We start from the raw sequence: 21922 nt of genomic DNA on the forward strand, positions 1-21922 counted from the left end.
GCAGGAAACGGGGGTAGGCTCGCAAGGGCAATTGTGAAGAAGCTGGCAGGAGGCTCCGGGAAGGCCTAGAGAGATAGCCAATAGCAACAGTGATGGAGGGGGGGGTTTGCGGGTGTTTCTAATATCCCTAAGGAGGGACTGGACAGTGGGAAGCACAGGGCATCTCCTTTGACAAATATCAGGACGGGGGTATATTTTCATAAAATTTACTCATGTGTTCTGTGTTTGGTGCTTTGGAAGAGCCAGAGTTGCTCTAGTTGCCTAGACGAGTCTCTGGAAGTTTCTTCTAAGCTTCTTAGTGCTTGCTGGCTAGATTCTTGAAGGACTAATTCTTAGTCTGTGCAATGCAGCTCTGTCCTGGGATTGCAGAGGCTCCCCTGGTTTAATGGATGTGCATGCCTAGAGTAAAGGAAAGAGATTCCATTGTCAGTTATTCTTAACTTGTTACAGGTAGTTTCATCCGCTCATCAGTGACCCACTTCTTAAATGGAAAGTAGTGTATCATCTCTGAGGCCTCGGGTCCCAGGTGGCAACCATGCCTTCAGTTCGCCAGGAGCTCCAAGAGGACAGGATGCGTATTTACTTAGAAGCTGCCAGTGAAAGAATAGACGAGTTTAGAATTCTGACATCTCCAGACTCCTGCTGTACTGCCCATGTTAATTTATTTATGTCCAGAACAGGCCCACTCCCAATATCATTGATCCATGCATCAGAAATATAAATCAGATCTATGTCCTTTTTTCAAGGAGCTGATAATCTAGCAAGAGAGATAGGAAAATAAAATCTAGATACAAGGACTGCATGGTAAAAGTATTAAGTGCTATGAGAAGCACAGCCTAAGTGCGGTGGGTATTCACGAAGGGGATTCAAGGAAGACTTCTTGGAGGAGGTCATACAGTATCTGAGTCTTGAGAGGTTTTCTGAAAGGCAGAGAGACGTGGGACTGAGAGGGACGAAGGGCATCCCAGACAGGATGCTGTGTGGGTGATGGCATAGAGGCTACAGGTGAGAAACTGGAGCTTGGGAGCCGTTGGGCAGCTCTTGCAAACCACCTGGGCTGGAGTTGATGAGAGCCTCAACCAGAGAGGTGAGGGAAAGGATCTAAGATGTTACAGAACTAACTTTTTGGTTGTGAGGTACAAGGACGAGAGAGATCAAAGTCGCTGCCAGGCTCCTGAGCAGGCACTGCCGTTCCAAAGAAGAGGAGAGGAAGGGACTTGAAAAATTCATTGAGAGGGCTTCCCTGGTGGCGCAGTGGTTGAGAGTCCACCTGCCGATGCAGGGGACACGGGTTCGTGCCCAGGTCCGGGAGGATCCCACATGCCGCGGAGCGGCTGGACCCCGTGAGCCATGGCCGCTGAGCCTGCGCGTCCGGAGCCTGTGCTCCGCAACGGGAGAGGCCACAACAGTGAGAGGCCCGCATACCGCAAAAAAAAAACCAAAAAAAAAAAAAAAGCACTGAGAAACATAAGCCTCCGGAATCATAGGTGCCCAAGGGACATCCAGATGGATGAGTCTCGCAGGTCTGGACTCAGATAAGGGTTGGAGGTAAAGGTTTGGGGGGTTATTTATATAGAATTTAAAATTGAGGGGAAAAAAAAAACCTGGATGAGCTTGCCAAAAAAGAATGAAGAATGCAAAGGCACATTCTTGGGGATCATTTTAGCTTTTTAATAAGAGGCAGAGAAAAACCAGAAAAGATTGTCTCAGAAAAAGTGGCCTGAGGGAAGAAAACAGGAGCATGCAGTGTCTTTGAACTGCAAGGCAGAAGAGACTTCTAAGGGGACAGGTGAAGAGGATCAAAGAGGGATTGAGAAAAGTGAGGACTGAGAAAAGGCCATTGGATGTGGAGATTAAGAGGTCAGTACAACCTTGGAGGGGACAGGCTTAGCAGACTAGGAACAAAAGCCATTTGCAAGAGAGTAAGGAGTGACAGGGTGGTCAAGGAGTAGAGGCAGTGAACAGAAATTATACTTTCAAAAGTTTGGTGGAGGGCTTCCCTGGTGGCGCAGTGGTTGAGAGTCTGCCTGCCGATGCAGGGGACACGGGTTCGTGCCCCGGTCCGGGAAGATCCCACATGCCGCGCAGTGGCTGGGTCCGTGAGCCATGGCCGCTGAGCCTGCGCGTCAGGAGCCTGTGCTCCGCAACGGGAGAGGCCACAACAGTGAGAGGCCTGCGTACCACAAAAAAAAAAAAAAAAAAAGTTTGGTGGAAAACCTTGTTTTTTCGTTTGTTTGTTTTTGCCCTTGACTCAGGATCCTTGTGCCCTGATGAAAAGGACATACATTCAAGGAAACAGAAAGGAGCAAAATGACAGAAAAAAAAGACAGCTGATGAGTAGAGACTTGGAGCAGGGTGGCAGGGGAGAAAGCTTGTTGTCTGTGAAGTGGCTTTGGGTGGGGAGGAACCCTGGCGTCCAGAGAGGAGCTGGGTGGTCAAGCCCCAGTCCTGGCTGAGTACAAAGTAGGGGTGTCCGCCGGGGAGGGTGAGCCTCAGCTTGAGGGGAGCTGAGCAGGTCTGACTGGAGATGGTGACCTGGAGGGAGTGCCCAGCCTTGGCAGGACACCCTTGGGTTTAGGTGATGCGATTCATAGCGGAACTTGCTGCCCCAGTCTTGTGACTTTGCTCATGAACAGTGAGGTTAGGAGGCAGTGAAGGCAGAGAACGTGTGAATATCGTGCCTGCTCAGCATGGGGCAGGGGCATCCCGAGGACTCGGGTGTGGCTTAAGGGTTTGAGTACACGCGGGCTTCTGGGGGTGAAGGAAGCGAGGCCAGCAAGTCAGCATTCGCCCCACGAAGCAACGGCTCCTGAAGGCCGCCAGCAAGGGCTACAGACCATCGCACCGAAGGGACGTGAGACGGAAAAAGCAGACCTGGCCCCTCAGAGCATCGAAAATGAAATCAGTTTCCCTTTTGTCCCTCAAATTAAATCTCAGAAAAGCTAAGATAGTCGAATCGAGGGGGATGGTGGACGCTGAGGAAGGGAAGGGGAGAGGAGGAGAGGGGCTAAAGCAGCGTGGAGTGTACGGGAGGAGAGAGTGCGGAGGACAAGCAAGGAAGGGTAGGGCCGTGTGTGCCGGTGACCCAGGGGGAGGTGCAGGGTGGCATCCTCACCTCCCCGCCCGCGTTTCCTCCCTCCAGGAGCTTCTGCAGGCAAAGCAGGACCTTCAGCATCTACTCATCGCTAAAGAGGAGCAGGAAGACCTCTTGAGAAAGCGGGAGCGCGAACTCACCGCCCTGAAGGGAGCCCTGAAAGAAGAGGTTTCCAGTCACGACCAGGAGATGGACAGGCTGAAGGAGCAGTACGACGCCGAGCTGCGGGCCCTGCAGGAGAGCGTAGAGGAGGCCACCAAGGTGGGTCCCGGCCGGAGTGCGGAGTGGGTGTCCGTTGCTTGCCTGCCTTTTCGTGACAGGGTGAAACTCAGTTTCATCAGATGATTGATCCAGACCTTGTTCACAGACAATACACTCAGCAGTTCTGTTGGTCACCGTTTTAAGTTTGTAAACTTAAAAATTGTTAAGGACCCTGCTTAGAAGCTCTTATTACATGCAGTGAGGTTTAGAAAGCCCAGGAGTGAACCCCTCCAGGGTTCCTAAAGGTCACTGGCCTAGGGCACTGCGTGACTTTGCTAATGGGGTAGGGTTGCAGACAGGACCCAGATTTCTGGAATCCTTCACCCCTGCCCCCGCCTGTTCCTTCCGACTTGTGAAGCCTTTTGTTAGACAATTCAGGTTCTTTTCTCAGCAGAGTTACAAGAGGGTTAATGGGCTGAATTGCCCAAACCCTTGCAAGATAATTTTTCTCTTAATTGAATTCTTGGCTCCTGCAGATAGATTCTAAATTATGTTGAGGTCTCTGGTGCGGGCCTCATGTGGGCTGTTAAAGAAAAGGGGAAAATGAAGGGGAAAATGTTGTGAAATATCATGCCATCTTTAGGGAAAGAGGGGAATTACAGAGTATAAATTGTTTAGAGTCTTTGCAATATACAGGTTAAAGATGATGAAGAAAGAACTCTTGATATTGTTTGTTTATTCTGTGATGATTACAGTGACAGCTCAGAGCTGGTAGGCCCTCTCTCCTGTGCTGCATAGTGACTCACTGATTTTCAGTTACAGCGTGGTAATTGCAAATGACAAGAAGTGAAAGATGGGTTTGTTGTCTAACAATAAAACATTTGGGAAATAGTCTGCCTGGGGTTATTATAACAGACAGTTAAAAAAAAAAGTTGATTTGCCTATCTTAGTTTTTTTAAGGTTTGGTTTAGTTTGGGGGAGAAAAGCGAAACTGATTTCATTTTCGTTGCTTTGCAGGGACATGTCTCTTTTTTCCGCCTGATTTCCTTTCTGTGCAGGAGCCTGGTGTCCTTTCTCTTGGCCTTTATGTGCTGTTGCTTCATGGGGAACATGCCAACAGGCTGCTGAGTAAACTAATTTTCCTTTGGACCCATCATGTCCTTATCATCTTAAGACCTTATGTCAAAGGTTGAGTTAACATGGTTTATTCATTGAAGGGTAGTTGAGGATGGTGTTTGGCATGTTTATAGTAATTTGACGGTAAGGAAAATTAAACTTATGCCACACACGGGATGCAGGAGATTTTATTGGAAGTTTCTAGGTCCTCTGCTGTCACATGTTACAAGTGGGGAAGGGAATCATGGTAGGCGAAAGAGGATCTTTGTTGTATGGAAATGAGGTAATCTGTAAAGACTTAGACTACTGCATTTTTGTTGTTGTTTTTAAATTTTATTTATTTTTGGCTGCGTTGCATTTTCGTTGCTGCGCACAGGCTTTTCTCTAGTTGCGATGAGGGGGGCTACTCTTCGTTGTGAGGTGTGGGCTTCTCATTGTGGTGGCTTCTTGTTGCAGAGCACGAGCTCTAGGCGCGTGGGCTTCAGTAGTTGTGGCATGCAGGCTCAGTAGTTGTGGCGCACGGGCTTAGTTGCTCCATGGCATGTGGGATCTTCCCGGACCAGGGCTCGAACCCGTGTGCCCTGCATTGGCAGGTGGTTTCTTAACCACTGTGCCACCTGCGAAGCCTGGCTAATGCATTTTGAGATATCCTGACATTTAAGCATTGCTTCAAATTAGACAAAAAAGAATCACATAGACCAGCGACAAGCCATTTGTAGTCGACAGTGTGTGCCCTTTGTCGCCTTGTGGCTGTCCCTACCACAGTGTCTGACACAGTCACATCTGTGCTGCATCTGATGAGTGCAAGTAAGCGGAGGATCAGTTCCCCTCTTAACTGGATTTTCAGTGCCTGGTGTGTGGTTCCTGTTGTATTTTCTCCAGTGATGACATGGGAGATCTTTTAGGAAACTCTATTTCTCTGCCTTGCTTTTGTTTTTTTTTTGTTTGTTTGTTTGTTTTTTGCGGTACACGGGCCTCTCACTGTTGTGGCCTCTCCCGTTGCGGAGCACAGGCTCCGGACGCGCAGGCCCAGCGGCCATGGCTCACGGGCCCAGCCGCTCCGCGGCATGTGGGATCTTCCCAGACCGGGGCACGAACCCGTGTCCCCTGCATTGGCAGGCAGACTCTCAACCACTGCGCCACCAGGGAAGCCCTGATGCTGCCTTTTTGTTACATTATTTACATATCAGTACTATATAATAGAATTTTAGTAGTATTATATTAACTACTTGGAGGAGAGTGAATTAAATATATATATATATGTATATATATATATATTTTTTTGCGGTACGCGGGCCTCTCACTGCTGTGGCCTCTCCCGCAGCAGAGCACAGGCTCTGGACGCGCAGGCTCAGTGGCCATGGCTCACGGGCCCAGCCGCTCCGCGGCACGTGGGATCCTCCCGGACAGGGCACAAACTCGCGTCCCCTGCATCGGCAGGCAGACCCCCAAGCACTGCGCCACCAGGGAAGCCCTAAATATAATTTTTTAATTTAGTAAAGAGTTTCTTAAATTTTACACTGGCCTTTATTTTTTTTTAATTTTTAAAATTTTTTTATAAGAGATATATTTTCCAAAGTTCTTTTTTAAAAAAATTAATTACTTAATTTTTGGCTGTACTGGGTCTTCATTGCTACATGCGGGCTTTCTCTAGTTGTGGTGAGTGGGGGCTACTCTTCGTTGCGGTGCACGGGCTTCTCATTGCAATGGCTTCTCGTTGCGGAGCACGGGCTCTAGGCACGTGGGCTCAGTAGTTGTGGTGCACGGGCTCAGTAGTTGTGGCCCACGGGCTCAGTAGTTGTGGCGCACGGGCTTAGTTGCTCTGTGGCATGTGAGATCTTCCCGGACCAGAGCTCGAACCCGTGTCCCCTGCACTGGCAGGCGGATTCTTAACCACTGCGCCACTAAGGAAGCCCTGTACACTGGCCTTTAGCCTTTTCCTGCCTCAGGGGAGGGACTCACCCACCACTGTGACTAAAAGCTGACATTTCTTTAAGGAACTGCATTATATTAAAAAGTTTATTTAAAAAGTTTATTTCCTTGGTAAGTCTTTGGAGGCAGCCCAACCTCCTAGCATCAGTTTTTCTAATTTTTGCTACTGAATCAGGGCCAAAAATCCCTACAGTGCTATTTTATCATTGTCAAATAGCAAATATTTCATTCTGGCCTGAGCTTGAGCACTAAAAGTTTTAAATTACTAGAACATTTGGTGAAAACTGTCACATTATATTAAGAATGTTTTATAGGTATTCCAAACAGATACTCTGTAAAAGTGGTTTTCGTAGACCCAGACAGCCACACCTTTTAAAGAACAGATTGATTGCTCAACAGAGGAGAATTCATGAGCGCCCTGATGGTGTGGGGTGTCCTCGTGCAGCAGAATGAACGTCACTTCCCCTCAGAGCGGTGGTAGTTCAGGGCATTAAGTGAGCTGCTTCAGTTCCCTCCCCACAGAAGGAGGTGTCTTTACATTGTTAGAAAGAGGATTCTATCTATCACACAGTCTTTGAAAAGACTGTGTGATAGATAGAATGTTGTTCCATAACATACTTTTTTCCTGTTATGTTCTTTTATACTCTTTCCAGTTTTGAAAAGGAAATGTCCTCTTTCTCCTTGGGTCTGTGGCAGTGGCTGGGATCCACGTGCAGAAATGGACAGTCAGTGGGGATGTGCATGACTGTCATCTGGGAGTGAAATGAAGACCGTCCATAGCTGTTAGCGTCTTCTTTTCATCCCTACTCCTCCCTGTCCCCAGTTCTTGAGCAAGAGAGAAGTGTAGATGGTGGTCAGCATTTTCAGATTTCTCAGAGAGTAGGCGCAGCTCAAATTCCAGCTCCTCTAAGAGCTTGCTTCTTGGACTTTACAGTTTCCAGGGGCCTGGTATTGCTGATTACAGAGTAGGAAAGAGTAAATGCCCCAAGTGAAGCTATAGGAGATGGCTTGTGCTGGTGGAAACCAGGAAAGATTTCATGGAGGGAGCTGTGAGAGGTGAGTGGTATTTGGACATGTGAGCGTGGAGGCTGAGGACAGTTGGGGTACCGAGTACAGCATAAGCAACACCTTGTTAGGTGGGAAGGTGAGATGTGTGTTTGGGCTGGAGCCTTACGGAGCAATAGAAGAGAGGAGAAGGCAGGCTTAGGATAGGGGGAAGAAGAGGAGGACACAGATGCAGAGACCTGAAGAGAAGCAGCCAGGATCAGTAACAGAAAAGCAAGGGGAAAAGCGTTGTATTTGGCCTAATTAATGAAACATTTGAGAAACTTGTAAAAGCAGCCCGTTTTTATATTACATACTTACATGTTGAGTCTGTGTAGTTTTATATTGTTCTGCTCTTTATAGTGTAAATTCTTTCTAACGTTACAGCCACATTTTATATTCTCTATAACCCTTAGAGAAATTTTATTCGAATTCAGTGATGTTGAAACTTTTCTTTTCCCCTCCAAAACTGTCCTTAGATTATGCCCTTATGTGTGTGTTTCACCTGATAATTTGGAAATGTCGCTCAGTCTTGTAAAAATGAATACGTGCTCTCGTGCTCCTTTCTCATAGCATCTGTAGATTGTTCCTTCCCTCTCGGCTACCAATCTGTGAACAATTTCTTTTCAAAGCATAAGGTCGGCAGAGGGTCAGATGGTAAAACCAGTGCTAATCTCAGGATCAATGGAATTGCCTTCCTTAAGAGAAGGCTAATTCAGTGTAAAATCTCATTTCTGTCTTCTCCGGTGGAGGCACGTTAGCCGGGGAAACTGTAAAAAAATCCTTATTTCCTCAGCTCTTTAACTTCACGTAATCAAGTTACTCTGAATGACAGCTGTTGAGAGCGGGGGAAGCGGCAGGTCTGTAATCCGGTGCCCACAGGAAAATGTCCCTTTTCTGCAGATTCGAGTGTGCCTAGAGTGGCTCAGGTCCCTCCGTCGGCAAAAGTAACACGGGAAACATTCAAGGTTAAAAAAGTTCTACTTTTCATTTTTTTTCTCCTCTCTAGTTTTTTCCCCCCAGAGCTGGCTCTTCATAATTACATCACTCTTCTGCATGCTGTACTAATTAAAATGTACCTGAATAAAGAGGCCTGGTGTGGCATCCTAGGGTGTTCGTTTTGAACCTTCCCTCGAAGCCCCAGACATGCCCCATCCCTGCTGTGTCTCTGATCCCAGGTGCATGGGTCCTGATAAATCTCTTATGGGCCTTGGTGAACAGTAAACGGGACATCCCAGCATTTCCCTCCTGCTGTTTGATCGGAGCTGCCAAAGTCACTTGCTGTGGGTGTAGAAGACTGAGTGAGAGTCCCTGACATGCCCCTTCATTTTCCATCAGACATTTGAGTGTGCTTTACCACTGCCAGTCACTGAGGATACAAGGCAGGCAAACCATGGTTTCCAGCTTGGAAGATCTTTTGTAGCCTTGTGGGGAGAAATGTGCAAATAAGATGAGAATGAAGTTCTAGGTGCTGTGGTTGAGGCACATGCAGGGCAGGAGATCAGGAAGGGCTTCTGGCGTCCGAGGGCAGCGTTCAGGAGAGAACCAGCACATCTGTTCTGTAACTCGACGCCCTACGTGTCTTTTGCGTACCAAATACTCGAGAATTAGACATGAAAACGATAATTCCTTTCCAAGACCTCTCTGAGAGTTTCTGAACAGTATCCCATCTTGAACCTGCTGGCTTTGTACCCAACTCCTCTTCATAAACTCAGAGTTAACATTTAGAATTGCTAGAAAGTTGAAATAGTCTAAATGCGAGACAAAGAAAGAACGTTGACCTGAGGGATGAGTTAAAATAGACTTCATTTATTTAAAAAATCAATTAGGTCCCAGTTATAGGGAAGGTTTCTGGAGGGTAGGACCTCATGAAGTGAAGTATTTATGGGGAAGGCCTCTTTCCCGCTAGGATGACAGCCTCCAAGGAGCTCTCCTTCGGGTCTCTCGCCTAACTTCAAGGGAGCAGATTTAGCTGTGTGTGTGGAGTGTCACAGTGCAGGAGAAAGGATCCTCACACACACAGGCCAGCCTTCGGCAGGTTTTTTTTTTTTTTTTTAACATCTTTATTAGAGTATAATTGCTTTACAATGGTGTGTCAGTTTCTGCTTTATAACAAAGTGAATCAGTTATACATATACCTATGGTCCCATATCTCTTCCCTCTTGCGTCTCCCTCCCTCCCACCCTCCCTATCCCACCCCTCCAGGCGGTCACAAAGCACCGAGCTGATCTCCCTGTGCTATGCGGCTGCTTCCCACTAGCTATCTACCTTACATTTGGTAGTGTATATATGTCCATGCCTCTCTCTCGCTTTGTTTTAATGACACTCCCTTGAGGCCTCATAAGTGTCGGTTGAGTAGGAGGGCGTTTTCCTGTAGCTCCTGAGAGAGAGGAGGTGGCAGCACGGCTTTCAGGTTGCCCAAAGGCACTCGGATGACCCAGAAAATCACAGTGAATTCACATGCAGTGTGAAGAGAAAGTGTGGAAACTTGGTGGAGAAGGAGTACAAAAGCCTTGTCCTGGCCTCAGGAGGAATGGCAGAACAGCCTGGTCTGCGAGTCACACTGTCTGTGCCGCATCTGACATAGGCTTTAAGCCCGCCTGTGGGAGGGGGGACAGCTCTTGCCCGTTTCCCACCTGTATGAGGAATGCCCAGAGGACGAGGCATAAATAACGCAGAAGATTGGGCCACCACTAGTCAGCATCAACGCCTCACCGTTGGGAATGGATGGTTGATACAGTATTTGGACTCTCTGTCAATAAGTAGTTCATTCATAGTCATTCATTAATTGGGCAAGTATCCATTCCAGCATTTCATGTGGGCCAGGCACTGTGCTGGGTTGTGGGGATAAAATGGGTAAGAGGGGTGGGACGGACAGAGTTCAGCCAGTCATGTGTGTAAATGTGTAATTCAGTTGTGATAAGTGCTTTGAAATGGAGGGAGGGACGGGAAGCTTCCTCAAGCAAAATGAGGATGGAGATCTGAAGGATGAATGGGAATTAACTAGGGTTAAAAAAACCTCACAGAATGTTACACGCAGAGGAAACAGCATGTGCACAGGGCTTGGTGGAAGGAGGGGGTGCAGTCTGTTCAAGGTGTTGAATGAAGGCCAGTGAGGCTGGGCTGTGAAGGACGACGGGAAGTCTGGAGTGAGAGGAAGTGGAGAGCAGAGTAGGGACCAGCTCATGCAGCCTGTGTGCGTCTTAAGGATTTTGTTCTGTGTGTGTGTGTGTGTAACACAAGCAGAGCAGATTCCTTCTGTGGCAAAGAGTCTGCTCTGATCTTTACAAGTAAGGACGTTGCCCTGGGATGACGTATTCATGCTGCCACTTTAGATGAAGGCATGCGCTCTCTGGGGTCTCTTCAGCAATCTATTTCCATTTTTTTTTTTTTTTTTGCGGTACGCGGGCCTCTCACTGTTGTGGCCCCTCCCGTTGAGGAGCACAGGCTATGTCCGCGCAGGCTCAGCGGCCATGGCCCACGGGCCCAGCCGCTCCACGGCATGTGGGATGTTCCCGGACCGGGGCACGAACCCGCGTCTCCCGCATCGGCAGGCGGACTCTCAACCACTGCGCCACCAGGGAAGCCCCTATTTCCATTTTTAATGAGGCCTCTCTCTCTGCTGAAGGGCAGAGGGGAAGGGAGTTGGGGTCATGGAGGGTCCCATTTTCTTGAAAAAATTAAAAACTTTTTTATTGAAGTATAGTTGATTTACAATGTTGTGCTGACTTCTGCTGCACAGCAAAGTGACTCAGTTATACACATATATACATTCTTTTTTTATATTCTTTTCCATTATGGTTTATCCCAGGAGATTGGATATAGTTCCCTGTGCTATACAGTAGGACCTTATTGTTTATCCATTCTAAACGTAATAGTTTACACCTACTAACCCCAAACTCCCAGTCCATCCCTTCCCTTCCCCCCTCCCCCTTGGCAGCCACAAGTCTGTTCTCTATGTCTGTGAGTCTGTTTCTGTTTCGTAGATAGGTTCATTTCTGCCATATTTTAGGTTCCACATATAGGTGATATCATATGGAATGTTGTCTTTCTCTGTCTGACTTACTTCACTTAGTATGATAATCTCTAGTTGCATCCATGTTGCTGCAAATGGCATTATTTTGTTCTTTTTTTATGGCTGAGGGGCGTCCCATTTTGTTTGTGACACTTTTCTCTTTGCTGATCATTGGTTCCCTGAATTAGTAAACTGTGTCTGTGAGTGAGTCGGTGAGGGGAGGGTGGGTAGGGATCATGGATGAAGGGGAAAGCATGGTCTGTTGGTGGTGAGGTTTGTAGGAGGAAAGTTTTGTTTTCTACCAAGGCTGTTACAGTGTCTTAGTGCTAGAAATACCTTTAGACACTTATAGAAGTAGAGAGAATAACCTAGTAAGGTGCTTGCCTGTCTCCCCAAATGGAACAAACGTTCTGAGATCTCCGAACCATCCATGGACACCACCCACTGAGTGGTGTATAACTGAGTCCAAAAGTGTGAGCGAGGCAGGAGTGGTGGTCACTCACTGAGGACCAGGAACCAGGTGCATTTCCAGGTGTGGATATGCCCACAGAACTGGGCAGTGTAAGCAGACGGGCTATTTTAAATAGCCAAGGATGATTGCAGTCACTATAATATTGCAAATAGTTGAATCTTTAACGTGTGAAAGGAAAACTACATTAATTTTGTTATCAGAAATCCTACTCAGTCTGTGTTGTATTTTTTCTGATCTGCTGTATTCTTTCTGACCCTCTGAATTCTGCCTGATGAATATTTTTCTAAAGACTTGCCAAGATCACTAAGTAGATTTCTACTTGGTGGAAAAACTTGGCAGTATTATTTGATCACTCTAAGCAGAAAATGGAGGATGTCATAAGCTCTAAGTCCGTTAGATAAGAAGTAGTGTGGAAACAGAAATATTTATAAGGTCACAGTAAGTCAGGGCTTACAGGGCTTTCATGGTAGCCAGCCTCTGAGATGACCTGCTCCCCTGCCCAGTGATGTATGCTTCCTGGGAATCTTTCTCCTTTGTAGGCCCTTCCCAGGTTGGATAGGGCTGCTCTGTGTGACCAGTAGAGAATGGTGGAGTGTGACTTCCAAGGCTAGATAAAAGACATCATTTTAGCTTCTTCCTTGCTTCCTCTTGAATTGCTTGCTCTGGGGAAAGCCAACTGCCATGTTATGAGGGCCCTCAAGTAGCCTGTGGAAAATCCCATGTGATGAAGGACTGAGGCCTCCTGTCAGTAGCCATTTGAATGCACCATCTCAGAAGTGGATCCTCCAGCCTCACTCAAGCCTTCAGATGACTGCAGCCTTGGCCAACATCTTGGGCCAGTCTCATCAGAGACCCTGAGCCAGAACTACCAAAGTCACTTCTAGATTCCTTACCTTCAGAAACTCTGTGAGATAATAAATATTTACTATTACTTTTGGCTGCTGAGTTTTGGGGTAATTTGTTATGCAGTAATAGCTGACTAATACAGCATTTTGACAAAGCCATCTCTCTTATGCCGAATTTCCTTATAGCCCCTGACTCCAGCAGAGCCATAGCATCCTGCCATACCCTTGGTCTAGTCCTTGTTTTGCTGGACTATACCTGTTAGGTGATATGTCATTCTCCCCATTTTGAAGGAGGGACCATCTTATCCTTTGTATCACCAGCACCTTGCAGAGTGCTCAGTAAGTGTTCTCTTTCTGCATGAATCAGAATGTGCAAAGGTTAAAAAGAACACAAACACAGTTTGAGAGGGAAGGGTTCTAAATTTGGCTTTGCTTTTATTGACTTCATAGAAGACTCCTAGTCCTTCCTGGTTTTTGTTTCCTTTGTTTTAAATGGATACTATTTTTATTATCAAAAACAAAGCAGAAATGAGGGCATATGCATATATGCTTGTGCATGTATAGACTATCTCAGGAGGGATGCAGAGCGATAGTGATTGCCTCTGGGGACAAGTAGGGGGAAGGGGTGAGAGGAAAACTTTTTAAAAACAGCGTATAAAACCTTTTATACTACCTCAGTCTACCCCATGTACAGTGAAATAAGGGTACTGATCTGTGCCTTCCCTAGGCAGGCTCAGAGGAAACCATGAGTTCAGTGGTGTATGTTTACTTTTTGTCCTTGGGGGCCCCTATCTCAGCTTTGGCCTTCACCTTCCATCTGCTACCCAGGTCTGTGTGTCTGTGTCCATGGCATCACTTCCATCCTCAGATCTTTTTTCCCACGGCCGCCATCCTGGTTCAGGCCTCGTTATCTTCAGCTTGGATGGTTTCAGCAGCCGTCTCCCTGCTTCTTCTCCTGGTTTGGCCACTTCAGACCATACCCGCCCTGTTGTGGGTTGGCTACCCTCTAGTCCGCCCCCCACTCCCAGCAAGTCCTGATGGCTTCCCTCCAGTTACAGTTACAGCCCTGCATGAGCTGCCTCCCACCTGCCTTTTCAGCTCTGGTCCTCACTGTTCATGATGAGCCCAGTGTCAGCCACACAGCGCAGTTCCCCATTCCTTGGTAGAGATGTGTGCCCTGTCCCCACACGCTTGCCACCTCTGGGCCTTTGCTTTGTAGTCCCCTTCCATCGCGAGTCCAGTGTGGTACCGTAGACAGGGTAGAGGCTTGCGTCAGAAGATGTGGGCCTTGTCTCCACTGCGTACTGGCAGGGAGATCCTTTTGTGGGGTACTGTATTTCATTTTATGGAGTAATGCTGCACATAATTTTTTTTACAGTTGAATTTCTGGGGAGTTCCCTGGCTGTCCGGCGGTTAGGACTTTGCACTTCCACTGTAGGGGGCACGGGTTTGATCCCTGGTCAGGGAACTAGGATCCTGCATGCCGTGCAGTGTGGCAAAAAAAAAAAAAAAAAAAAAAAAAAAATTGAATTTCTGTGCACCACTTGGCAAAATACCAGTTCTTCCTCTTCCTCCCAGTTCCTGCAGCCCCCTTGTATGTTCTTTGGGAGACAATCTGCACTGGTGGTTGTCAGCCAGGAGTGATTCTGCCCACTGTCTTTGGGGAACCGGTGGTTGTCAGCCAGGAGTGATTCTGCCCACTGTCTCTGGGGGAACTGGCGGTGTCTGCAGACATTTTTGGTTGTTGTAACTGGGGGGATGCTACTGGCACGTAGTGGGTGGAGGCCAAGGGTGCTGCCACATGTCCTACAATGCGCGGGACAGTTTCCCAGCCCCCGCCATGTATTTCTGTTGAGAAACTGGAATCTATGTATACAAGTGTGTGTATATGTTTATGTGTGTGTATTCTTTTCTTTTTATACAATGACTGCTGCGTGACCTTAAGCATAGTTGGCAAGCAGAATATTGTTGGCAAACCTCATCTGTGATCCCCCATATCCTCTTCTCTCAGTTGGGAAAATAATACTAACAGCGCCTGTCTCCCAGGATTGTACATATTCTGGTCTCAGGCTGTGTCTTCTGACTTGCTCTCCTGTGTCCTCCTCCTAGACTTCTCCCTGTGTCCCCTGGGCAGTCCCTCTGCCTTCTTTCCTCTGTCTCTCTGCTCAGATTAGCTGTCTAATCTCTAAAGTCCTTCAGTACCCCCTGTGCCTTGGTCTCTGTGGTTAAAATCCTGCCTGTCCTTCAGGGCTGAGCTCACACGTCCTCTTCTTCGTGTGGTCCAGCAGCTGCTGTCCTTTCTCTTTGAGATCCCCAGAGCCTTTGCCCCTCCTGTAGCGTTGTTTGTGGTTTGCTTTGCCTATAGTTGTTTATTCACTCAGCTCATGTACATGGTGCGAAGCCTGGGGGTTCAGAGATGGACAGGATGGTCTCTGCTGCTGTCCCGAGACAAAGTTGATGCCGCCAGTTTGGCACGTGAAACGATGGCATCCAGGTTTGGAGAGGCTTTTATACAGCATGTAAAGCAGAAATACAAAAAGGAATGATTTTGTTCCAATTAGTCAGGCCAGGAAAAGGTCCTAAGAGGGAATGAGGCTTGAACTGAGTCTTGGGAGCAGTGAGAGTAGTGAGGTGATTTCGGGCATTCAGCTGGAGGGAATGTCATAAGCTGGAGCATGGGACCTTGGGATTGTTCTCTCCTGAGACTTTAGGGGTAGCCATTTTCCTTATTCATTTTTGTACCATCCATAGTTTTACCCTAGGCAGTTAATAGATTTGTTTGTGTGTTCATGTACGTACTCATTCAAATATTTTTGAGTGCTTTCCATATTTTAGGTACTGAATGGATACAAATGGGTTTAGCATGTTAGTGGCAGATGCATTGCAGTGGAAACCGTTAGAGTAGTAGGTGGCCTCTGCAGATGTGGTTTAGTGAGTTTGGAGCTACAGATTAAGTCATGTGTTCTTGGTGAGCACATGTTAGGACTCTGGAAATGTGTGTAAGAACAGTCAGCGGCAGATGTAATGGAAAGCTCCTCCTGCCCCAGTGATCACTAGGGAATAGAACTTGTGTGAGCCAGCGTTATTAGGTTGGTTTCATGAAAGACAAAATAAAGGGCAAGGTGTTTGTTCTACAGGGTGATTGCAGCAGTTTTCACAGTAAAGGATAAAGCAGTGTTGTTTTGTCAGCAGTAAGTAGGAGTTGGGTGGGAGAGGGGACAAGGGAGAGGACTGTTCTTTTCCTAGGACATTCCAAAGTCATGGATGAATCTTGCCCTTGGGGACTTACAGACGAAGGGGAGAAGATGGCCAAGTGTGCATATTTCTCCTTTTAACACTTACCCTCTTTTTCTTTGTTAAATTTCTGCACATGTATTTCAAGTGTGTGGTCCAGAGAGAAGAAATACTGGCTGTGTCTGGTTTTAGGGAAACTCTAAGTCCACTTACAGTTAGAAAAATGGGATGGGGTGGATGTGCTTCAGAGACTTGCTGGAACAAGGCTGGGGATAAATAAATATAAATAAATATATAAATATATAAATAAATATAAATAAATGACAGAGCCCAGAAGAGGTGGCAGTAGAGAGGACATGAAAGTATCTGGGCAGATACGGCATAGGAGGATGTGAAAGCCTTGTCTTTTCCATCCCTGAATTGTCCAAGAATCTAAAGGTGTCTGTTCTGCACCAGGGAAAATATTGGCTAGATGACAACATAGGGAAGACTTAGAAGCCTGCACATTTAGTTGGAAAACCCTGAGTTCTTCATGGCTTTGGAGCAAGAGCTCTGCAAGAGCAATAAGCTCTGGAATGTGGGCAGTGGGGTTGTTCTGTAGAGTCCATATGGAGAGTCTTTTGAGCCAGTTGGGTTTATAAATATGACCCTGAACTTGAGTCCAGCGTGTGCCAAGCCCCAAGGAGGGGTATGGTGTTTGAATCCCTGGTGCTTTCTGATCTACAGGGTCCTCTCTGCCTGGTGAGGCATTTTTCTGTCATGGCTCTAAGCCTGTGACCTTGTCTGAGAAGATTCCCACTGCTTCTTCCATACTTGGTTTCTGAGACCTCAGGAAGCCAAGCACCTACCCTGCCTGCTGGGCTTCCTTTTACCATTCCTGTTGTGGACAGTCCCTTGGAGTGCCAGCTCACTGCCATTTCCCATACCTGTCTTAGAGACCCTCAAGGCAGAAGCAGACGCCTGTGCTGTGTACCGTGAACTTCCTGCTGCTGAACTGGGGAGAAAACGTGGCTGGGAGGCGGTGAACTCTGCAGCTGACTCAGGCCCAGTGGAGAACCAGGGTTAATAATTTACTGTACCTCTCTGCAGCCACCGATGTTGACCTTGACGAAACTCTGGTAGAAATTAGTCAGAGCCTGGCGTGGCATTTAACTAACAGGATAATATGACAGGGAAATAACTTCTTGTTGAGAGGTTAGTCCTGTCTCTGAGTTTACAGTTGGCATTCGCGTGCATCCGGTCCTGTTTGCATCCAGAGTGGAGAACTGTTTGCTCACCATATTCACAGTGTTCATGAGACAGATATGTCACCCAAGGTCAGGGGGCCTGGCCTTATGTGGAGCTGCTCATCGTGGCAGGAGGACAAAAGCCACATTGATGGAGAAGGCCTGTAGGAGAGGCAGTAGAACAAATCTGGGCTTAGTGGGTGTGGCAGGTGAAGAGGGCTCCCTACCCCACCCCCAGGCCTTCTATCTTAAATTCATAGCCCCTTTTCTTGAGCAGTTCGGAATCTTTTACCTCTGGTGCTGGGAGAAGGTTAGACTGATTAAACTTCCTAGTGTAAAGTCAACAGCACTGCTGCTTCTAGAAGGTTCTTCAGTTTGGGGAAGTGGGCGCCTCTCCCTGTAGAGTCTGTTCTCTCCCTTCCCTGAAATGAGACTAGCCTCAGGGAAATGGAGATAGCTAGATTAAAAGCCCTAGTTAACTATTGGATAAGCCTAGGCTGCTAACAAATACGTGGTAACCCAAAGGTGGACTCTCCTTACTGGCGAGTTACCTAAATGCTGTGTTAGGTGTGCAGTGGGCTTGGGCTGTTGCTCTCGGAAGTGGGAACGCAGTCATTTCCCTGTCAAGAGCCGCAGAGTGCTGTGGACGTCTAGCTGCCGTCCTCCTCCCTCGGCCCTGTAGGAAAGTGCAGTGATTTAGTTAGAGATGGTTCCAGCATAGGGTTTCTACTTTTCTAGTACACCGGCATTTTTGTCCAGCCATCAAATACACGCTCTCTAAGTAGATGTGTACTTTTGGGGAAAACAGCTGGCCCAAGATGGGAGTGTGTGGGGAATGAGACCCAAAAGCAGAGCAAGCCAGCAAAAGGAGAGGTGGAAGAGGAAGGGCAGGAGTTAGAAGAGAGGGCTGGGGCTGGAGACCAGTGCCCAGCTGCAGAGGAAATCGGCATGAGAAGCAGGCAAGGAGGACAGTCGTAGTTGGAAGTGTGGCGGGCGTGGTGAGGTGCAGTGAAGGCGGGACAGAGAAAAGATGCACAGGTGGGGGGCGGTAGGATAGGAAGTGGGGAAGCTGGAAGCATCCAGAGATGAAAGACAGAGGAGTCTGGAGTTTGAGCCACAGATCCAGAGGGTAAGGGGAGGAAGGATGGTTCCGAGAGGCACAAGAGTGGGCCAGCAGAGGATGGAGGAGAAGCTGTGAGCTATGTGTTATGCCAGGTGGGAGTTCTGCTCCAGGGGTGTTGGCTCTCAGTTTTCCCAGATAAAGAGAAGCCAGTGTTGGTTTTATGGCAATATTAGAAATGCATGGTTACTAAATAAATGACTTTTTAAATAAAATGTGAAGTGTGAGAAGCTAGAAGAGGATAGACAAACTTTTGTCACCTGAGATATGGCATCTTTATGCCTCCTGTTTCTAGGGACTCTCTGTCAATAGCATTGAGCATAGGTATGAAAATATGCATTGGATTTAATGTTTAAAAGAGCTGCAAATGTCATTTGTTAGTCTGTGGAAAGTAGGACCATAGTCCCATAAATTGTAGCTGTCTCTTCTGGTCTTTGGGCAGGAGTTTGAAGAGACTCTTGGAAAGATATCAAAAGAAGAATTTAAATGACTTAGGTCCCATCCATGAGAATGAAACCAGTACTCATTTAAAAACATTGTCTACTCTAGCTGAGAATTTATACAACCTTTTAAAGAGGAGACAGACACAGTCTAGGTTCCCAGTGACCCATCTGTGAGCTTGTGGCATGGCTTCTTGGGTCTAGGACCTTGTTGCTCCTACCAGCTGGCTTGGGGCCATCTTCCTCTTGAAACCAACTTTCTTTGATACGTCATTGGAGATTTCCTACTGTTCCCTCCAAATCACTCCTTGATGAACAGTACTTTAAAAGCCTTCTGTTTATATCGAGACATTGTCATATTGATCAATAGTATGTTATTAGTTCTAAAATAGTTTTTTGGTAGAGTCCTTGGGGTTTTCTACATAGACAGCCGTGTCATCTGCAAATAGGGATACTTTTATTTTTTTCCTTTTGGATCTATATGCATTTTACTTCTTTTTCCTGCCTGACTATGCTGGGTAGAACTGCCAGCACTATGTTGAATAGGAGTGGTGAGGGTGGGCATCTTTACCTTGTTCCCAATTTTAGGAGGCAAGCATTCACTCTTTTACCATTAATTATAATGTTAGTTATATAGTTGTAGATGATCTTTATCAAGTTGAGGATGTTTCCCTGTAGTCATAGTTTTCTGGGATTTTTTTTGTTGTTGTTTGTTTGATTTTGAATCATGAACAGGTGTTGAATTTTAGTAAATGCCTTTTTTCTGCCTCTGTTGATATGATCATGTGATTTTTCTTCTGATTTTCAAATATTGAACCAGCCTTGTATCCCTGAAATTAACTCCACTTGGTCCTAGAGTATAATTCTTTTTATATGTTGTTGAATTCGATTTGTTAATACTTCGTTAAGCATTTTTGTGTCTGTATTCAAGAGAGAGATTTGTTCTTTCTTTCTTTTTTGGTACTGTCTTTTCTGGTTTTGGTATCAGGGTGATATTCACTTCATCAAATGAACTGAGAGGTATTTCTTACTCTTCTGTTTTCTGGAAGAGATTGTGTAGAATTCATGTTTATTCTTCTGTAAACATTTGGTAGAATTCTCCAGTGAGACTATCAAGGCCTGGAAATTTCATTTTTGAGTTTTAAAATTTTGAATTCAGTTTCCTTAATAGTTATGAGACTATTCAAATTATCTATTTCATATTAGGTATGTTGTGGTAGTTTGCACTTTTTGAAGAATTGGTCCATTTCATCTAAGCATCAAATTTATGTGTGTAGAGTTGTTTGTAGTATTCCTTCATCATCTTATAGATGCTTGCAGGGGCTGTAGTGATAATCCTCTATTTCATTCTTGATATTGGTAATTTGTATTTTATCTTTTTTTCTTTGTCAGTTTTGCCAGAGGTTTGTCAATCTTATTGATCTTTTAAAAGAATCAGCTTTTTGTTTCATTTATTTTTTCCCTATTGTTCTTATGTTTTCAATTTCATTGATTTGTTTTTACCTTTATTATTTTCTTCCTTTTGCTTGCTTTGAGTTTATAATACTCTTCCTTTTCCAGGTTTGATTGTTTTCTTTGTTTCTTTGGTTTTTTGGGGAACACTCCAGATTTATTTAGCGTGTCCTCATTTCCTGCATTGTACACGGGTTGGTTTTTTCCAGGTTCTTAAGGTGGCAGCTTATATTATTGAATTCAGACTTTTCCTCTTTTCTAATGTGACTGTTTACTGCTATGAAATTCTTTTGCAGCACTGATTTAGCTGTGTCCCAAGAATTTTGATATGTTGTATTTTAATTCTCATTCAGGTCAATGTATTCTTTTTTGTTTTCCTTGAGGCTTTTTTTGTTTTTTTTTTTTGACCAATAGATTATGTAGCAGTATGTTGTTTAATTTCTAAGTGTTTGGATATTTTCCTGTTATCTTTCTTTTATTGATTTCTAATTGGATTCCACTGTGGTCAGAGAACACACTCTATAATTTCAGTTCTTTTAAATATGTTGAGGTTTGTTTTATGGCTCAGAATAGAGTTTGTCTTGGTAAATATTCCCTGAGTTCTTGAAAAGAATGTATATTTTATTAGAAAAGGATTTTAAAATGGTAAATACAGATCAATCTCATGGATAAAAATAAATGATTTTTTCTTGGGCAGTAGAAAGATTGTTCCTAGTTGGACAAGATATTTAACCATCCCCAACCTTAGTTATATCATCTACAAAATGAGAATGCATCCTTTTTAGTGGTTTACAAATCCAATTATATTTGCATGTTAAAAGTAAGTGGTTGAGGATAAGGGAAGTATCAGATTATTTGCCACTGAGGGTTTTGTCCCATTCAAATAGTAATTTTGTGGATTTTTTTTTCCTGTTTTATGGTTGTTTTAGTAAAAAGGAGAGATAGAAAAGGCTTGCTTTAAAATAATTTGGACAACGCATAAGAGCGTAAGGTAGGAGAAGATATAAATATATGTTTTGGAGCATAGTTTTGACAGCACATGTTTTTCCTCTCTCACGGTATATCTGGAGCATCTTTTTAGGTGGATGTGTATAGGACATCCCCATATTCTTTAATGGCAGCAGCACAGCCCCCTGGACAATGGTTTAATAGAGGTTTAGCCACCTGCTGTCTCTTCTGGTGCCCCAGCCTCACTGAGCTCTCCTAATAGTCTAGCATTCTCCTTCTAGAGAAATCAAAGGGCCTGCCAAGGTAACTTGGCAAACCAGGCCAGAGTCAGGAGAGCCAGGAATTCAAATTCATGAGCAGCTGAGTCAGGGGACTGGAATCAGAAGTGAGGGTGAGTCAGGACCAGGGCCCAGGCTACTTAGACAGGCCGAAGTGGTGACCTTGTTGAATCAGCTGCTTTCCTGATTCTCTGGGGTTGGGTTCGGCTCAACTGTGCTGAAGTCTGAAACTTTGTCTCCTACAGGACTTGGCCACCAGACATGGCCAAGGAAGTTGGCCCGGGTCAAGTTTCTCCACCTCTCCTGTACTAAGTTACCTGTCAGATATATGTAAAGCAAACTGTAAACTCCCATGACTCTGTTTCTCTCTGTGGAAATGGGAATGATACATTGCAAAGGGTCAGGGAGAAGGTAGTGAAGGGAGAGGAGAGGAAGGGGAATAATGAATAGTGATGACGAGGGAGGCACAGTCTTGAAAAGCAAGACAGACGTTGGGCTCTTCTGG

General features: G+C 45.8%; 1 protein-coding gene across 3 annotated transcripts in view; it reads left to right on the forward strand.

Moving 5' to 3' along the window:
• The window catches only part of CGNL1 (cingulin like 1), a 101061-nt gene that overhangs the window by 17446 nt on the left and 61693 nt on the right, over nt 1-21922 (forward strand). For all 3 annotated transcript variants that reach the window (XM_027123131.1, XM_027123133.1, XM_027123132.1), the window contains exon 7: nt 3143-3355. In XM_027123131.1, coding sequence (XP_026978932.1) covers nt 3143-3355 — 213 coding nt within the window. The remainder of the gene's footprint in view (nt 1-3142; nt 3356-21922) is intronic.

This window comes from Aethalodelphis obliquidens, unplaced genomic scaffold, assembly GCF_003676395.1.
Source record: "Aethalodelphis obliquidens isolate GAN/ISIS:26980383/991018 unplaced genomic scaffold, ASM367639v1 scaffold26, whole genome shotgun sequence".
NCBI classification, from domain to species: domain Eukaryota; kingdom Metazoa; phylum Chordata; class Mammalia; order Artiodactyla; family Delphinidae; genus Aethalodelphis; species Aethalodelphis obliquidens.